Source organism: Zonotrichia albicollis, chromosome Z (genome assembly GCF_047830755.1).
Source record: "Zonotrichia albicollis isolate bZonAlb1 chromosome Z, bZonAlb1.hap1, whole genome shotgun sequence".
In the NCBI taxonomy this organism is placed as follows: Eukaryota; Metazoa; Chordata; class Aves; order Passeriformes; family Passerellidae; genus Zonotrichia; species Zonotrichia albicollis.
The window spans coordinates 301,552-318,939 of record NC_133860.1 but is presented as its reverse complement, the minus strand read 5'-3'; the positions used below and the strand labels follow the sequence as shown (position 1 = coordinate 318,939).

At 42.3% G+C, this 17,388-nt stretch overlaps 1 protein-coding gene across 1 annotated transcript; it reads right to left on the bottom strand.

Moving 5' to 3' along the window:
- Window positions 1-13,240: 13,240 nt before the first annotated feature.
- On the bottom strand, window positions 13,241-16,620 carry LOC141727213 (uncharacterized). Its single transcript, XM_074533362.1, has 2 exons — window positions 16,518-16,620; window positions 13,241-14,939 (listed from the first exon to the last, which is right to left on the bottom strand). The coding sequence occupies exon 2, from the start codon at window positions 14,869-14,871 to the stop codon at window positions 14,083-14,085; it is 789 nt and encodes a 262-aa protein (XP_074389463.1). The 5' UTR covers window positions 14,872-14,939; window positions 16,518-16,620; the 3' UTR covers window positions 13,241-14,082.
- Between the last annotated feature and the right edge of the window lie 768 nt (window positions 16,621-17,388).

The window sequence follows — 17,388 nt, the reverse complement described above, 5'->3', positions numbered from 1 at the left end:
GACACAACTGTCCCCAGGGGATGCATTGTGACACCAAGCCCCTCAGGGCTCAAAATCAGGGGAGAGTGGGCTCAGACTGCCTTGAACCTGTGAGAAACAAGCTAGTGGGAACTGGATTTCACAAAGTATTATATTAATTTATATTAAATATTATAATATTGTTAATGTTAAGATCATAATATATGTTCTGAATTATTTAATGTTGTTAATATTCAGGTAATAATATATGTTATAAAGTGGTTAATGTTGTTACAATAGCCTAGTTGTAAAATTGGCTTTCATGAGGGCAATATGGTTTCATGTGTTGTAATGGGGGTTTATGAGTTTGTATTGCACAGACTGTTCCTGGACAGACTTTTGAGACATGACCTTAAAAGGAGTAAAATTTCATCCACTGAGAACTGTGATGACCACAGCAACAAAACTATGTTGGTTGTAGAATCTGCTGGTTCAGATGCTGTTACAACTACAGAATGCTCTATCTCACCAAAAAGAGTGAGATAGGGCAGGACTATCTAAAACCAAAAATAAATATGCATGTAATAAAGCGATAGCGCCATGTTGGCTCTCACAAACATTAAATATATCTTATAAGGTTAAAAGGAGTTCTGTTGAGATCTGGTGGTTTTATATATGATGATGTTGAAAGTTGTAATGATGTATATGTTATAATGTTGAAGATTGATCTCCGACCACTGGGAAAGTTGAAGCAAAACTGCACAGACTGTGAGAGGTGGGAAGGTGGGATGGAGGAGGAGCTGGGTCAGAAGAGTGCCACATGCACCGGTGTGGGGAGGGTCGGTCACCAGGGGATTGGTGGGGCAATAAGCGTATACAAGGATTGTTACAGGTGAGAGGGGTGTACCTCTGGCTGCTAAGCACCCATTGCTGCCCCTTTTTCCTTATTATTCAGTCGCCTGTTGTGGTTCAAGAAACCTTTTAAAATTTTAAGAAATGAGACATCGTTTCTCACAATGCCTAAAGCTGATGCAATTTCAAGGGTATAAAAGGCCATTTTGTGCACGAGCCTCTGGAATTTTGCCATGCACCCAGCGCTGTCTCTTTTGCTTGGCTGATTTTTTTATTGTTCTCAATACCACTTGGGGTTTGGGTCATTTATAACATGCCTGGGCTCGTGGGGAGCTGCTCCTGGTGCTCCTGGTGGTCGCTGTGCTCAGTGCTCTGCTCCAAGCAGTCATGGCCATGGAGACACTGGCAGGAGCTCTGCCCGAGGCCAGCTGCTGGCCAGGGCATACATAACATGTTTCTGGCACCTCTGTTTTCCCTGCATTGCCCTGTAGAAAAAAGAGAATCTGAATGGGAAAAAAGTGTCAGATTTTACTTTTTATAACAGATGCAGGTTTACATCCCACAGTGTCACCACAGGTAAGATTTAATTACATACAGAAACTATCAACTGAAAAGAAACAAGTGCTACATCTCATAGTCAGGGAGCCACATCTACCTACTTTTTTAATATCACTCTTCAATAAAATATTCCAGATTGCAGTAAATTCTTATTTGACATTTCGTACTCCAGTTATTAATTTTATCACTTCTGTTTTCGTCTTTAGAGGAAAATAATGCACTCAATTGCTCAGAATTACCACAAACAATGCTCATCAACAGAACTGTTCCAGAAACACTTCGAATGTTCAAATTATAAACTGACTCTTAGGAAATGGACCATGTTTATTAAATATTCAGTTCTTTCCACTGTCACTTTGATTTCTGAACTGCATCATGACTGACTCTACTCTTTTCTATGGGGAAGTGTCAGAAGACTGACACTCAGGACCAAATTTTGAAGCACCTCTCTCAGTCTCCCTTGGAGGATGTTTTTTAGTTCATATTTAAAAAACATGAATTCAAATAACAGACACTCCCAATAGCAGATATATACAACATATATACTTACATACACATATAACAGGTACTAAGATATTCCCCACCCTGGTAATAGTCATTCCCACTTCAATGGAATTAACTGAACTGCACCTTACAAAGGGTGTCTTATGAAAATTCAGGAGCAGCACAACAGAAAGAAAGAAGAAAGAAAGAAAAAAAGAGAGGGAAGGGAGGACAGGAGAAGAGGAAGCTGTAGTGCATTCTCAGCAAGGTGAAAACAACCACAGCTGAAGTGGCCACATCCTTCATGCCTCCCAACCCATATGCCAAATATTACTGGAACATTTCTACTTTTATCCACTTTTATGATTCTTTTCATTAACTTTTCAGAGATGTTTTTTGTTGTTTAATTCCGTGCAGAAAAATGAACTCTAGATGATGCCAGGCAGTATAATTGATGCCTGTGCAGGATGAAGGGGCAGAAGGGCTGGATCATGGAAAGATTCTGTGACATTCCTGGAAACTTACTTCAGGTTTTCAGGCCTTGAGCTTCAAGTGTTGAGAATTTAAAGAGGATTCGCACTTCATGAAGAGACTGCAGAGATACCAGCTACTCCAATTCTTCCTCTGCAGTGTGCACACACAAGCACAGAGCACATCTTGGCTCTGGCAGTGCTAGTGAAAACCTGCCATTCATACAGGCAACCCCGAGGGAAAATTACCACAATGCACCCACTTGCTGGCTTTGTACCATGCTTGGTATTGATCCATGCCTGTAACACTGCACAAAATGCAGGACTGCTTCCCATATTTTCATCTTTTCTAATGGAGAAAATTACATCACGTATTGTTAATTTTTGTAGGCCCCAGGGTTTTGGTTTTGTTTTGTTGTTGTTTTTTAGTAAGAGCTGCATATTTCTTTAGTGTGACATCTTGAAATAAAAGTTTTCCTCCAATTTCTTTGAAAAACAAAGAAAATACTGTGGAGAAGAAAATGGAGGGGGGGAACTTTTTATTTTTTACAAGATAATAGATTTTAAATTAATTTTAAATTCAGCAGACCTGTGGCTGTTCAAAGAAATTTCTCTAAAATGACCTGCAAGTTTACAGCTACCTGGCTGATGTACTGAACATAGTGCAAACTGACCCACACAGAATGATGCTGCAGATCCAAATGCATTTCTTTTTTTATCCAAATCTCCTCTTCTGTGGCTGATGTTTTTTCACACACTCATTTTGCAGGTGGAACCCACCATGCTTAAAAAACTGGGAAGAGAAGAATTCCTAATTCTAGTTAAAGATTATAATGCCAGGAAGAGTATTACTGAAGCCATTTTGCAGTCTGCGTGTTTGTTAAAAGGATAGCAGAGCTCTTACTAGTGATACATCAAATACTTTTCCTATCTGGTATGATAGTTCTTTATGATTTTAATCACCCTACATGTTAAATGAGACTCTTTTTTTCTGTATTGGCAAACAGAATAATAAAATGTGAAAAGAGTCAGCAAGGCAGGGTCCTGAGGTCACTGATCCAGTTTGTAACTGTGCTGGGTGGAAGGAGACCTTGTGAGATACCTGAAGCTCCTCTTCTACCCAGTACTGTTAGATTGCAGTTTCACACAATTTTAACTGGTGATGGTGAAACACCTGATGGAAATACGGAACAGAGATTGCTCTGCAAAATGCAGCTTCTGATGGAGGGATGACGGAGCAGCAGTAGTTTTGTGCAGAGAGAGAATACAAGTCTTCCAATCCACAGGAGGTACTTTCTCATGAGAAAGTAACAAACTTCCTTAAAGAGTATTGACAAAGAAATCGGGAACTAAAACTGGATTAAGGAAGGTCTAGAAGAGAAATTAAGGAGAAATGTAAGGTGCACTTACTCAGAGAGTCTGTGGGATTGCTGTTTCCACAGGAAAGTGAGGAGCCTCACTTTATGACGTCTTAAATATCCTCCAGCCTTCTCTGTCAGAATTGCAGTTTGTGAAGGTGCTATTATTTCTCTAGAATCAGGGAAATAACTAGTTACATAGTCTTCCATAAGGCTCAATAGGCAGCTGTTTCAGCAGTTGTTTTTTTCTGCAAAAACTTGATCGTTTTGCTTATCAACAAAAGAGGTAAAATTTCAGTCCCACCTCACCACTTCACTGCAGGCCAAAGAAGAGTTAGCAAATAGACAAGCCTGTAGACATTCCAGTCTCTAGCATTGGGCCCAGTGTTGCTTCATCTGTTTCACACAACTAAGGACCCAAAAGTTCAGAGAAGAAGAGCGATGACTGGAAGTATTAAAAGAGATTTCTGGAGATCTCATACTCTGCTCCTCAGGAAAGTGCTTCCCACCTTTGCGGCCTGGTCCTCCTCTCTTTCCACACAGATGGAAATAAATCTGGGATGGGATACAGGTAAAGTGAGTGACTGAGTGAGTGATTTCAAATCTCTGCATTGTATTCTGGCCAAGGGGGCAGAACATCACCTCCTGGGAGAGCCTGACAAAGTAACACTGCTGCTTCCTCATCCTGTAAACTCCAGAGCAGCTTAGAGATCTACATGAAACAGGTCCCTCCTGTGAGAAGTCAGCACGCTGTCAACATGGCATTTCTCTACTGAGAAAAAAGAATCTGTAAATTTAGAGCTTTACCTCAATACTAGCCGAAGAGGAAAGAAAATACGGAGCCCGAAGAAAACACAAGTCTAGTAAGCCTACAAACCTAAATTTATAGCCTGTTTCTAAATCTGTCTAAGGGTGTATGCCCACCAACATGCCAGTCTGGGCTTTGTGCCTGGATTTCTTTTGCATGGAGACAGACATCTGGAAGAATTACACAGTAATATCCTGAGTCAGAAGGGATCCACATGGATCTTCCAGTCCAACTCCTGGCCCTGCACAGGACACCCCAACAATCCCAGCCTGTGACTGGGAGTGGTGTCCGAATGCTGCTGGAGCTCTGTTAGCCTTGGGGCTGTGACCATTCCCTGGGGAGCCTCTTCAGTGCCCACCACTCTATGGGGGAGAACCTTTTCCTTATATCCAGCCTAAATCTCTCCTAGCACAGCTCCAGCCATTCCCATTCCTGTCACTGATCACCACAGAGAAAAGATCAGTGCTGTCCCTCATGAAGAAGTTGTAGACTATGATGAGGTCTCCCCTCAGTCTCACAGAAGCTGATAAAAGCTCAGGCATTCTCTGGTTCAGATGCTCTCACATCTACAGAATGCATCTTTGATGAAAGATAAACTCCAGCATCCTGTCCCATAGCCATGAGTGTGTTCAGTCCAGAGCTAAATTACAGAAGCATTTGAAAACAAATTAATTTAAATACCCTGCAACCTAAGCTGTGTAGCTGTTTTAATAGATACACTCTTGGTTTATTTTATGACCCTTTTTCTCCTGGTACAAACTCTGGGTGAAACGGCACCATTGACCGTATATAAATGAAACATTTGTCCAAGGTGAGTCACTTCAGGGAAAGCTCTTCAGAAACCACAGCACTGCTCTCACTGTGCAACCTTTATCATGCACCCCAAACAAATCATATAGAAATCATGGAAGTAGAGCGTGTGTTATCGAAATATTGATAGGAGGGAACAAAAAAGGGTCATTTAGCTGCATGGTTAACTTTCTGCCCCAATAGAAAGAGCATGAATTTCTGTTAACTTCTCCTATTCCCAATTCTAGTGCATTCTACTGCTGTTCGTTTATTGATTGAAGGCCCTCTTAAGAGACAGAGACAGCAGAATTGCAATGAATCTATGACAGTCTTGAGCAGATCCATCCATCATTGTCACTGACCTCGACTAGGTTATTCACTTTGTTCAGAAATCACAAATAACGTGTCCATTTGTGCCTGTCATCATATACCCGAGACATTTGTCATGCTATAAAAACATTACTTTTAAGCAGAAATCTCCTGTGCAATCTTATCAGATCTGTTCCTTGGTGCATATATGCCTTTCTCCTTTTTTTTCTCTCCAAATATTTTGAAATGAGCACAAACTACAAATACAGTGAAACTGGCAGTTCAAAAAAAGGTTACTGATCTCAAAACATAAAGAATATGATGACATTTCAGTAAACACTGTATTTTGTAGCTTAGAAACATCAGTTAGAAGTAATTCCTTCATAACATCTCATGTCAGGAAATCAGTTCAGCAAAAGCTATTTTCAGCTGATAACTCTGAAATAAGACATCAGAAATTACACTCTAAGTTCAAAAGCCCAATAATGGTAAAAAGATAGATTCAAGTGGAGCTGGTCCAAACATTTTGGCTGTATGTGTGTTTTTTGTTGTTGCAAAATGCCACTGAGCAAAAGTTTTACTTTTTACTAGACTAAATGAGTTCAAAGATAAATAAATAAATAGATTGTGCTTTTCTTTTTCTGCCAGACTTACAGCAGGCTAACTGGGCATGCAACCTTGCTTTTTTTCTAGCCATCAGAATTGAATCTTTGGAAAGATAATCTTTTATTGTGAGCTATTTACCTATTAAAGCTGTATTAGCTTTGCAACCCTATGTCCTCCTTCGCAAAGCAAAAAATGGAAAATCGCAGTGGATTAAATGCTCTATTTGCTCTCCACGTGAATAGGTCATAAGTGAATTACACTGACCCTGCTCCACCCCTCCTGCTCACTGTGCACAGGCAGACAAGCAGGAGCAGGTCAGTACTCATCCCCCATGACGATGTACACCAAGTAACACTGATGTTAACTGGACCTTGCAAGCCCAAAATGATATTATTCTTCACTTTGTTTCCTGTTATCCTTGGCCTTCCCACTGTCCCCACTTAAACAGCATTAAAAATGTAACACTTAAGAAATGCATCTTTTTGAAACCATGGAGTTTCCAACAGCATATTTTGAGCAGGTGGCATTTAACATCACAAGCACTGAAATAACTATCTCTATCACTGTATTTTTCCCTGCAAATGGCAAATCCTGAAGGACACATTACTCTCCACAGTTTTCTGATGGGGAGAATGAGGCACCAGTGGAAGTGGGACTCAGCAGCTCTGAAAAGCAATGAAGTTGAAGGAAAACTGCAGCACCCCCAGCTCCTACCCTAGCACTCTCTGCTCTGTCCTGGCTCCTCGTGCGCACACCAAAGGTGACTTTTCCTTCCTGAGGTGGAGCCTCGCTCGAGTATTTGGTGTAAAAATGATGAAGAGCCCTGAGCACCAGCCTTATTCGGAAGAAGCAGAAGTGGTTCTCTCTCCAAACTAGCAGTTTTTGGGGAAAATTAGATGAGACTGAGACCACTTTCCCGAAGAAAATCCCTGCCTACCATAGGCAAAAAACCCATCAGAACTCTCCTGTGTTTTTCCCCTTTGTTCTGTTTCAGTGTGCCAAGCAAGGGGACTCTCCTCTGGGATCTCAGGGTCTGGTACAAAGCGATCTTGTTCCTTTTCATCAAACACAGCCATACAGCATACCACTTCCTCTGCTCTTTCCCACTCTGCAGACAGGAATGAAGCACTGTCAGATACTACTCATTAACGGAAATACCAGCAGTGACAACAGCCACCGTTGATAGAACATCTCCAGTGGAAAAAATGCAAGGAGTTTTACCAGTTCTCACCCTACACGTCCTCTGCTTGGGAAGAAGTTTCACATGCACAGGCCAAAACCTACTGACCTAAAAAAGGACAGCCCTTGAACTAAGAAAACTCTTAGCCAACACTATGTTGCAACCATCAGCTGAGACTGTCTCCACATGCAGATCGGTCACCATGATATTTTCTGAAAAATCCCTTCACCAGGATTTTTCTCCCAGGAAGATGAGAAGCCTCAGAAAAGAAATGTAAACAATAATTATCTGATTGCTTGGAATGTGGTGTGGAGGTTGCTTACCAACAGGTGCATCTTTGATTGGTTCCATGTGAATTGTTTTTACTTAATTATCAATCCCAGTCCAGCTGTGTCAGACTCTCTGGTGACTCACGAGTTTTTATTATTCTTCCTGTCTAGCCTTCTGATGTCTCCTTTCTCTTTCTTTAGTATAGTTTTAATATACAATTTTCTTTTAATATAATATAATATTATAAAATAATAAATCAGCCTTCTGAGAACTTGGGAGTCAATTCTCACCTCTCACCTCGACCTGGGGACCCACAACACCACAACAATTAGTGACCACACAGATCAGGATTAGATTACACGTATTTGTTTCATCAAACCAGGAAAAATATCAGTTGTTGCAATGAAAAACTGCTTCTTGGCTGGGAAAAGAAGGCAAGTCTCCTTGTCAAGGTGCCTTGTTCCTAATGCACTTTCTAATGCATTCTGCCTTGGTGCAGGAGCTTGTGCCTCCAGCTTCCACAGCAGCAGCTACCCAGATGTGGAATGCTATGCAGCCTGGATAGTGCAGCTGCCCAATTCATCCCAAAAAAGCAATGGTTTGGATCACACCAAAGTACCCAAACATGTCCATTGAAGTATCTGCTGTAAATTGGAGGTGTGATGAAACAGCCAATTTTAATTTGGCCATGTTGTCATTAATTGGCTTAAGTTTTGTTAAAAGTCTCAGCTGTTTGTAGCCATGGATGTGGCAAGTTGGACAGAGTTGCAGAAATTGCAAAAATTTTTAAAAAATATTTAAAAAATCAGTTCTGAGAAATGCAAATCTGCTTGTCAAAGTCTGGATTGCCATCACATCTCAGTGAACTCCAGGTGTTTCAGTGAAGGTGACAGACTGAAGGTTTTGCAAATCTACCTCTTAGGTGTACAGTGACTGCTGCCTAAGAAAAATATAAGAAAAGTATTATCTCTGTGAAACAACTTACAAAAAAAAAATATAAACCACCAAAGGTGACGTAATTGAACATATGGTGTGAATCAAGTACATGATCCATGCATGGTTAAGAACAAGCAGGGATGCTGATGAGCATCTGAGGGCAATGGTGGGAAGATACACACTATCCTAGAGATATTTACATTGCATCTGAGTAAGAGCGGTCAGTGAAAAAGATATTTTATGGAGCAAACAAAAAAATTTCTGAAGAACTGCATATAACCTAATGCTTAAAGGTTTGGATTTTTGAAAGACACTTCTGGCACCATGAACTAAGCCAATGCTGCAGGTCACAGAACAGAAGTGGCTAATTTCAGGGATAAGGAAAAAGCAAAGAGAAACCCTAACATACAGCTGGTAAAAACACACACACACTCAGAGTAAAATATTGTGAAATATTCTGTATGTAACTCAACCAAATTTTAAACTGCGAATTTTATTTTAAGATATTCATGCTTTTCAGAATGACATCTTTATTGCAGCTGTCACTGAAGCACAAGGTCTGGTCTTAAAGGTAACAGTTGGTGTCAGATCAAAGTTGCTGCCTTTCAGCAGAGCATAAATGTTCCCCTCCTTCTGTAACTTCTCCACGGTCTGTCTTCAAAGCAGAAATCACACACATTTTCCAACACTCCCAAGAATATGCAAAAAACTGATTACCCAAATCAAATTATCTTTCTCCCCCTTCTGCAGGCTGGGGAATGGCTCTCAAGACAAGCTATTTTATTCCAGGATTGTTTCATTTCCTTGTCATCATTCCTCTTGTGGGATTTTCATCCCTGAACCTTTGGCTGCATTTGATATCGATATAACCATCTACATCACATCACTGCAATTTCCAGGATGATGACTGATACCATGAGTTCACACCAAGGGCTGGATTTGCCATTTAATCCAGCAAAATGCATCTGAGATTTATTTTTTCCCAATGCTACACAAAGGTGCCTAATTAGCTTTCAATACTGTGAAATGAAAAACAGAGCAAGGTATTCTGTTCTGCATTTTGTGTTAATGGTTTAACCTCCACAGCATATCTGTTCCGCAAAATCTTTGAAAAGCATACAAATTAATGACAGGATATGTACCACAAAAACCACAGCAACTTCACCATCTAATTAGCACAATGTGGCAACATCCACACTGATATCCTGTTCAGCACAATCACCTTTGCAAGACTTTATTTTCTGTTTCCAAAGTAACATTAAGGAAGACAGCTGCTCTCATATTCCACACATCAAGCCATAAACATTCATCAAGATGTCAACAGAGAGCAACACTTCTGGGTTGTCAATATTTAATCTGCAGTAAAATTAAATGACAGGTCATTAGACCCAGTTCATCAAGTCAGGAGTTCAGTGCAGATGCTGAGCTGGATGTCAGGAAGCTTCTGAGCAAAGCATATAGAATCTTCTGCCACGTTTGACCATGGAAACCTCACACAGGACCTGTATATGCACCCTACAGACACACAGCCCACAGCACCCCTCTGTGTTTTTAGGAATGGGCTGCATCAGCACCATCACCGCTGAGGAATCGCCACATCGCAGCTGTGGACAGGCAGCCCTGACTCCTTCATTGATGTGGCAGAGTCCAGCACAGAACGAAGGGCTGTCATTAGCTTTCAGTAATGGAATAATTTCCACAAGCTTTGTCCCAGGGAACTTCAGGTAATGTGCTAGTAAAAACCACACCTGCTAACCAAGAAGCTCTGTCCATTTCTCCTCTTTTTCATTTGAAGGCCACTGGAAGGCAGAAATTAAAGGATTTATGATCCTCTGTTAGAAACCTGATGTGGTAGTCCTCCTCTTCATTAAATGACTGAAAATAGTGCAACCCTGTTTTCCCTGCACACTCTTCCTTCCCAAAAGAGGACCACAACAATTTCTGGCTTATTATAAAGTCTCAGCCAACAGCAGTGCAGAGTAACAACACTCATTTGCCTGACTGTTAGAACTTCTTCCATTTCAAAGACTTCTCCATGCTCTCTAAACTTAAACAAACTTGGCTTGATGGAAACTCCTTCCTCAGACCACCCTGGGAGAAGCACATAAAGAGAATACCTGTTCCTGGGCTATCAGCAGCTATGCCTTCACACCCTTTGTGCAGCTCAAAAATGAGGCAAAGGAAGTGGTGAATGCTGAAGAAACTTGTCTGACCAGGTCTAAGGAGAGGACAGAAGCCCCTCTGCCTTATGGCTGTAGCCTTGCCACACGACTTCCTTTTACTCATTTAACCAGTAAGGGGTAAAATACTAATTACCTTCACTAAAGGAAAATTTCCAACCTACAGCCAAGCAAATCCTTTTACTTCCTCCACACATTCTCTGCAAATCAGAAAAAGAGCACTGCAGTTCTTATACTAGCACAGACCTGAGGGCAGAATGTAACTGCATACGGCCTGTTCCTCATATTTCCCATTGGTTTATGTTTCTTCCAGTTCTCTCTTTAATGGGCAATTTTCTTCGAAAAATTTTCTCCTTCACAGCACATTACTGTTCTTAATTAGAACATTCCTAAACAATTCCCACTCAAACTTCTGTTCACCACAGATAAGTCACAGGCAGGTATCACCCTCCACTGCCATCATCAAAAAGGTGCTTGGGGAGCTGCTATGATCTTTGGAAAGCCGCCTTGTCAGAAGATCAGAATCAACTCTGCTCTTCAACTCTAGGCTATTTCTTCTTTCTTGCAAAGTCAAAATTCTTCAAAGTAGTGTCACCAAAATAAAGTTTTTAAAACGTAATTAGGTGACTTAATTATTTGTGGGTATATTTCTCTTTTGCAGTATGCATGTGGTTGTATTGTAATTTTCACCTGCTATCACATGCAGTATGTGCCTTCCAATTTGATTTTTTTTTTTAACACATCAGAAAATGAAAGCCAGACGTGCTTTCTCTGCCTGTTCTGTTAATCTGCCCCTGCCATACTTATTGCTCATGCGTCTAATTTGGCATAAGGTGACACACATCCCTGGCACAGGCATTTACATTTTTGCATTATTGTGGCTTAGAAGATTATTTTTTACTTAGATGTATCCTTCCTAATTAGGCTAATAGAGGAAATTTATTAATTTCATCACTAATTTCATCTCATGAACCTCAATATGTTATCATTTGCTGTGTCCATTTCCAGCATCACACTCCTCATAGCAGGCGTGTCCTCTCTGGAAGCGTTCTGTTCCTGAAACTTACTTTATTCTGATTAATCTCTTTGAAACAGCCTCACATTTGTTATCAAGACTTCCACACAACTCCTAGCACTCAGAAGAAGCAGCAGAAATGTTAATTGCTTGCGAGTTGTGTAACTAGTTGATGTGATTAAGGCAGGGAGACAGCAGAAGGAGTATGGTGTGGGGAATGTAGATCTAATACCTTTAAGCATGATTCCTGTACTGTCTTGGAATTTCATAAAATTATTTATATAATGAATGCACCATTTAAAGAACCTTAAAATTACAGAGAACACTTGCAGTACAAAGTGACCCTCACCCACATAAGCACTCCAAGTATCATCATCTTTAAGGGGAATAGCTGGATTATTCTCTACAGTAGTTGTCAAAGCCTGGCAAATTCCACTGAAAAGCAGTGAGGGAGGAGAAGCCAGTGGCTTCCACTGTTATTCAGTCAATGAGATCACAGAGTCTTTCACTTTTCAGAGACAAGTAAATCTGCTAAATACTATATTTCTTAACAGGACGACAGAGAATGGAAACCAAAGTAATAAAACCACAAACAGATGTTCAAAGTATCTAAAAGGGGAAACGGGAATTTATACAGAAATGCAGTTTTATTACAAGTGCTCTGTTATTGCTACCATTTAAGTATGCTAATGCAAAATGTATTTATTAAAGAAAGACCCAATTAAGAAAATTGTTTAAGTAACTCTCAGTAGTGCAAGCAACACAACTGTGAATGATGATGCAGCTTTAACATACAAAAATAAAAAAAAATAAAACAAAAAAGATAGTATAAAAGCATATGGACTTGTAGGAAAAGATGAAGACCAGAAACGAAACAAAAATTACTACTGAAATTCTGTATGAGTATTTTTTAATTTAATGCTGGGGACCTGTGAAAACTTCTGTGACTTCTTTGTGTTGTTCAAGAGAATGATTTCATTAACTGTGGGTGCAGTCCTCCAGTGCTGAGGAATTGGGAATTTTGTCTCTGATTTGAGCAGACTGAGGCTTGCCCATACAAGTTACAGCTGCTGAAAGCTGGGAGCAGCACAGAAGTGCAGTGCTTCAAGGAAAAAAGACAGAGAGGAACAGATTTGCTTTGATCTTTTCACTTTCAGGCAAATCAAGGCTCACAACTTTTTTATTTTTTCCAGAATTATTGCTCTTTTATTGACTAAAATCTCAATTTCAAGCATGTGTCACAGAGACTTCTACTTTAAGAAAAACAGTAAAGACCTCTTGCTGGAATATTAGCAATATGTCAGTCTCTTGATAGAAAGAATTAAGTCTTCACACTCACAGGATGTCTACACAAAGAATTCATGTAACATATTTAAAAGGAAACAAACCTAAATTTTAATACAAATTTTCCAGTAAAGGTAAGAAAAACAGTAAAGACCTCTTGCTGGAATATTAGCAATATGTCAATCTCTTGATAGAAAGAATTAAGTCTTCACACTCACAGGATGTCTACACAAAGAATTCATGTAACATATTTAAAAGGAAACAAACCTAAATTTTAATACAAATTTCAATGTCTTGATCACGATCATATAAAATATCATCAAATGTGGGGGCCTGAATATATGTTGTATTGTAAGACCTGTGTGGGTCTGAGTTTCTGCAAACGAGCTGCAGCTGCAGGGTCCTTAGTTGGGCAGCAGCTGTAGCTCGTGAAGGTAACTGAAATAAATAGGGGGTGGGTTGAGAGCCCAAGAGGAGCCCCTGAGAAGAGTGAAAGGACTGTGCTGCAGAGAATGGAGAAGAGCCCCAGCAGAGAGGCGATAACAACGCTGCAGCGAAGATTACAACAATCAAACATAGCTAAGTTAAACTGGAATAGCAGTACAATGGAGAATTCTTTTTGTCTGGAATTCCATCAATTTGCTAATAAACTAAGACACACTGGAAGTAAGTCTTGAGCCCGTAATAATGCAATCTCTTGAAGAAACTGTGACAAATACACTCTAAGAGGGGAATTGGGGCTTCAAACTACGGCAGACAACGTGGGAGTTGAAGGACACACACTGGGGGGAAGGTGTGCACAGCACCGGCAGAAGGAGAAGGCATGTGGGTGACAGCGCGCGCAATGCCACATAAAAGGCTTGTAGTGAGAGACTAAGGCTTTTCACGCGGTTTTTAAATTGTTCTTGGGGTTGGTGATTTTGTTTTGCTTTGGTTTGGCTGCTTTACAAAATTACTTTACTGTGAACTAAAGAAAGATCCCCGCTGCTGTCCCGACCCCGTTTCTCCCGGGGCTGCCACAGCACTCTAGTTCGGCCGGTGGTGAGCCGCCTTGTGGCCTCCGCTCTCCTGCCCGCCGCCGTCTCTGCGCAGCCCGGTGGGCCCTCTGTCGCCGCTCGGCCCGGCGCCCGAGGTCCCGGCCCCGGCCTGCCCCAGCCCCTCACGGCGCTCCTCCTGCGCCCCGCTGGTGCCCGGCAAGGCGGCAGCGTCGGGGTCGGCCTGCTGGGGGACCGGCTGCTGGGAGCCCGTGTCCATGCGGAGCCGCGCCAGCACGCCGCACTGCTCGGCGGCCACGAGGATGAGCTGCCGGACGAAGGCCGCCGTCTGCTCCCGCAGTAAGGGCTGCAGCTCCCGCGCCAGGGCCTCCTCGTGCAGCCCGTAGCGGCACAGGCTGGCCACGATCCTGCCCTGCGCGAAGGCCACGTCCCACGCGGAGGGCCCGCACAGCACCTCGTGCAGCCACATCTCCAGCGGCCACAGGATCTCGGGGTAGTTGCTGAACAAAAATGCCCAGGTCTCGGGAGGGAACTCCTCAACCGGAGCCCGGGGCTGCGGCTGCGCCAAGTCCAACTCTTCATCCGGGCCGACGCTCCTGGACACCATCTCCGAACTCCTGGGCACAACCATCTCCGCGAAGCCCTGGTTGTCTGGCGCCGGGTAGGTGATGGTGTGCACCGTCTGCCTGCATAGCGGGCACGTTGGGTTTTTCCTGACCCACTCCACGATGCAGTCCATGCAAAACTGGTGCAAGCAGGGGCGCACGTAGGCGATGTTGTCTGAGGCTTCGTGGCAGATGGAGCACTTCCACTCTGCCATGCTGGCGGCGGTGGCAGGCTGGGGACAGCTCAGGGACGCGAGCTGCTCGCCCTCGCTGGTGTTGCACGCTGTCGAGAGAGAGAGGCTGTGGTCATTGCTGTCCCAGGGAGAGGAGGAAGGAATGGCCTGGCCCCTGGAGATGGCATCCTCCCGGCTCGTTGAGTCCCGCCACCCACCCAGAGGGAACCGGGGGACGCAGCTCGCCTCAATTGCCTGTGCCAAAGCAGGGTCGGGAAACAGGAGTGGTGCCCCGGGACTGGCAATGGGAGCTTCCAATGGCAGCCACCCAGCACTGGAGGAAGCCTCACCTTCAGTCCCCTTTCCCTCCATTTTAACCCCAAATAACCAGCGTGAGGATGGGGGAAGAGTGAGGATGATATTTTACCAGGGTGAAGGATATGTGTCTCGTGTGGTGAGAGGTCGAGATTAGTGAGTTTTGATTTGGCAGTGTTTCAGTACTGAAACATACTGAAACACTGAAACATTGGTTCCAGTGTTCTGCATCATTTTGCAGAACACTGGAACTAATGGCAAGTCCGCTCTTCAAAACAGCAATAATTTCAAAGTTTTGGGGTAAACCACAGGCCTGCAACATGAAACAATGATATTTTACTCATTTAGCTGTGGAGGTGTGCCTTTGAGACAAGAGCCTCAGGGACAAGGTAGCATTTTGTGCATAGTGGTTTACAAAAGTTGCTAGTCCTACAATGCATATATCTATAGCATATATCTAGATATTGAATTTGTGCTTGAGTAAATAATTGCCAGAATTAGCTAATTCTACACTAACTTTGCTTCCTAAGCAGAAGTACTTATCAAGGGAAGTTCGTTCCTTCTTACTTTTGTTACCAAGCTGATAATTCTATGATTTCTAGTACATTAATTAGCCCTAATAACATGTAAATATGAGTTACAATGTAAGGGTATGCTTGAGGCACAGTGCAGATTCTACTGGGATCAGGGAAGCCATTTCACCAGCATTAAATCAGGTGTCAAATTACCAATCAGAGCGTGTCCAAAGTTTTTTTTCGGCAACAGTTTTCTCTTGAGAAACAGCCGTAAATATTTTATGCTTAGAAGTCTTAAATCAAGTGTCCATAGCTCTGCCCTGAAAGCTCCTGTTTTAACCTTCTGAGGTAATCAGATAACCTAGAATAGACCCAAATCCTCTGTGTGCAAGCCCTGAGAAAATACCAATTTAACTTCAGTCCTGGTTCTGTATCTCAGAGACATATTTGCACATTACTTCTGTAAGCCATGGGATATAATTTTATTCCTCTTAAGAAAGGCAGTAAACAAGCCATGGCAATGACATTCTTGAATTCATATTCAGCTCTGCTCAACTAGAATCAAGAACTCAGTTTTGAATTAGGATTTTGAATTTAGTGTACAATTCTTCTGTTGCTGGCTTTCAGCAGTGGGACACGTTTCCCAGAGAAAGACCAGGACCTTCTGCTCCTACAGTCATCGGGCTAGTGGAAGTGTTGTCACACCCCTGACAGATCTCAGACTAACTTATCATTATCGTAATAAATAATAGATGTCAAAGCTGTGTCTTTCATGAAGGACTGCTACCTATTACAAGAGTAACTTTCCATGTTCTGTTTAAAAACAAATCAAACATTGGCAGACTCAAACAGACTTACATAAAAGTAGAAGTGCAAGTCCAGTTCACCCGGAGGCACAGTTGATTTATTCTGGGTGGGTGTGTAGGTGTGATGACCAGCCCGTAAGGTGACAGAAGCACCTAAGAAAGAAGAAAAACCTACACAGCCTCAATTGCAGAAACAACATATAATGAACCCCCTTTCCCCATCCCCCTGTGACTGCTGAGGGACTGCTGATGAAGGTAGAGAAATTGGGTATAAAATTAAGCCTGGGAAGAAGGCAGGAAGTGATGGGAGAACCTTTTAACATTTCTTCTAATTCTTATTATCGTGCTCTGCTGTGATTGGTAATAAATAAGCAAATTCCCCAAGTTGAGTCTGTTTTGCCCATGAGATAACTGGTGAGTGATTTCGCCTTGCCCTAATCTTGGCCCACAAGCCTCTTCTGATATTTTCTTTCTCCAGACCAGCTCAAGAGGGAACTTGATAGAGTGGCTCTGGTGGGCATCTCTGATCCAGCCATGGTCAACCCACTGCAGATTTTCACCAGTGAGCAGAATTTTGTCATTCCACATGGTATTGTACTGCACACAGCAGTAGGCACACCCACCGCAATTGAAATATTATTTTTGCACCAGTCCATATCCTTTCTCTTCCCATGTGTCATGATCATTTCTGCCAGACACTGAAATGTAAGTGGTGTCTTATTGCCCTAAGGCAGCAAAGGCATTTAAGGAAACTGAAAAGACTGGAAATAGTTCTAAACTCAGAAACTTCCACAAAAGCTTTGTTATTCATGAGCTGTCCTGCAGAACCAGCAACAAGCCCATAGAATAGCTCCTTGGCATTAAAGATTGTGTCAGGGACCAGCTTCCTCAATCCCTGTGATCCTGACACAAATTCACCAGGG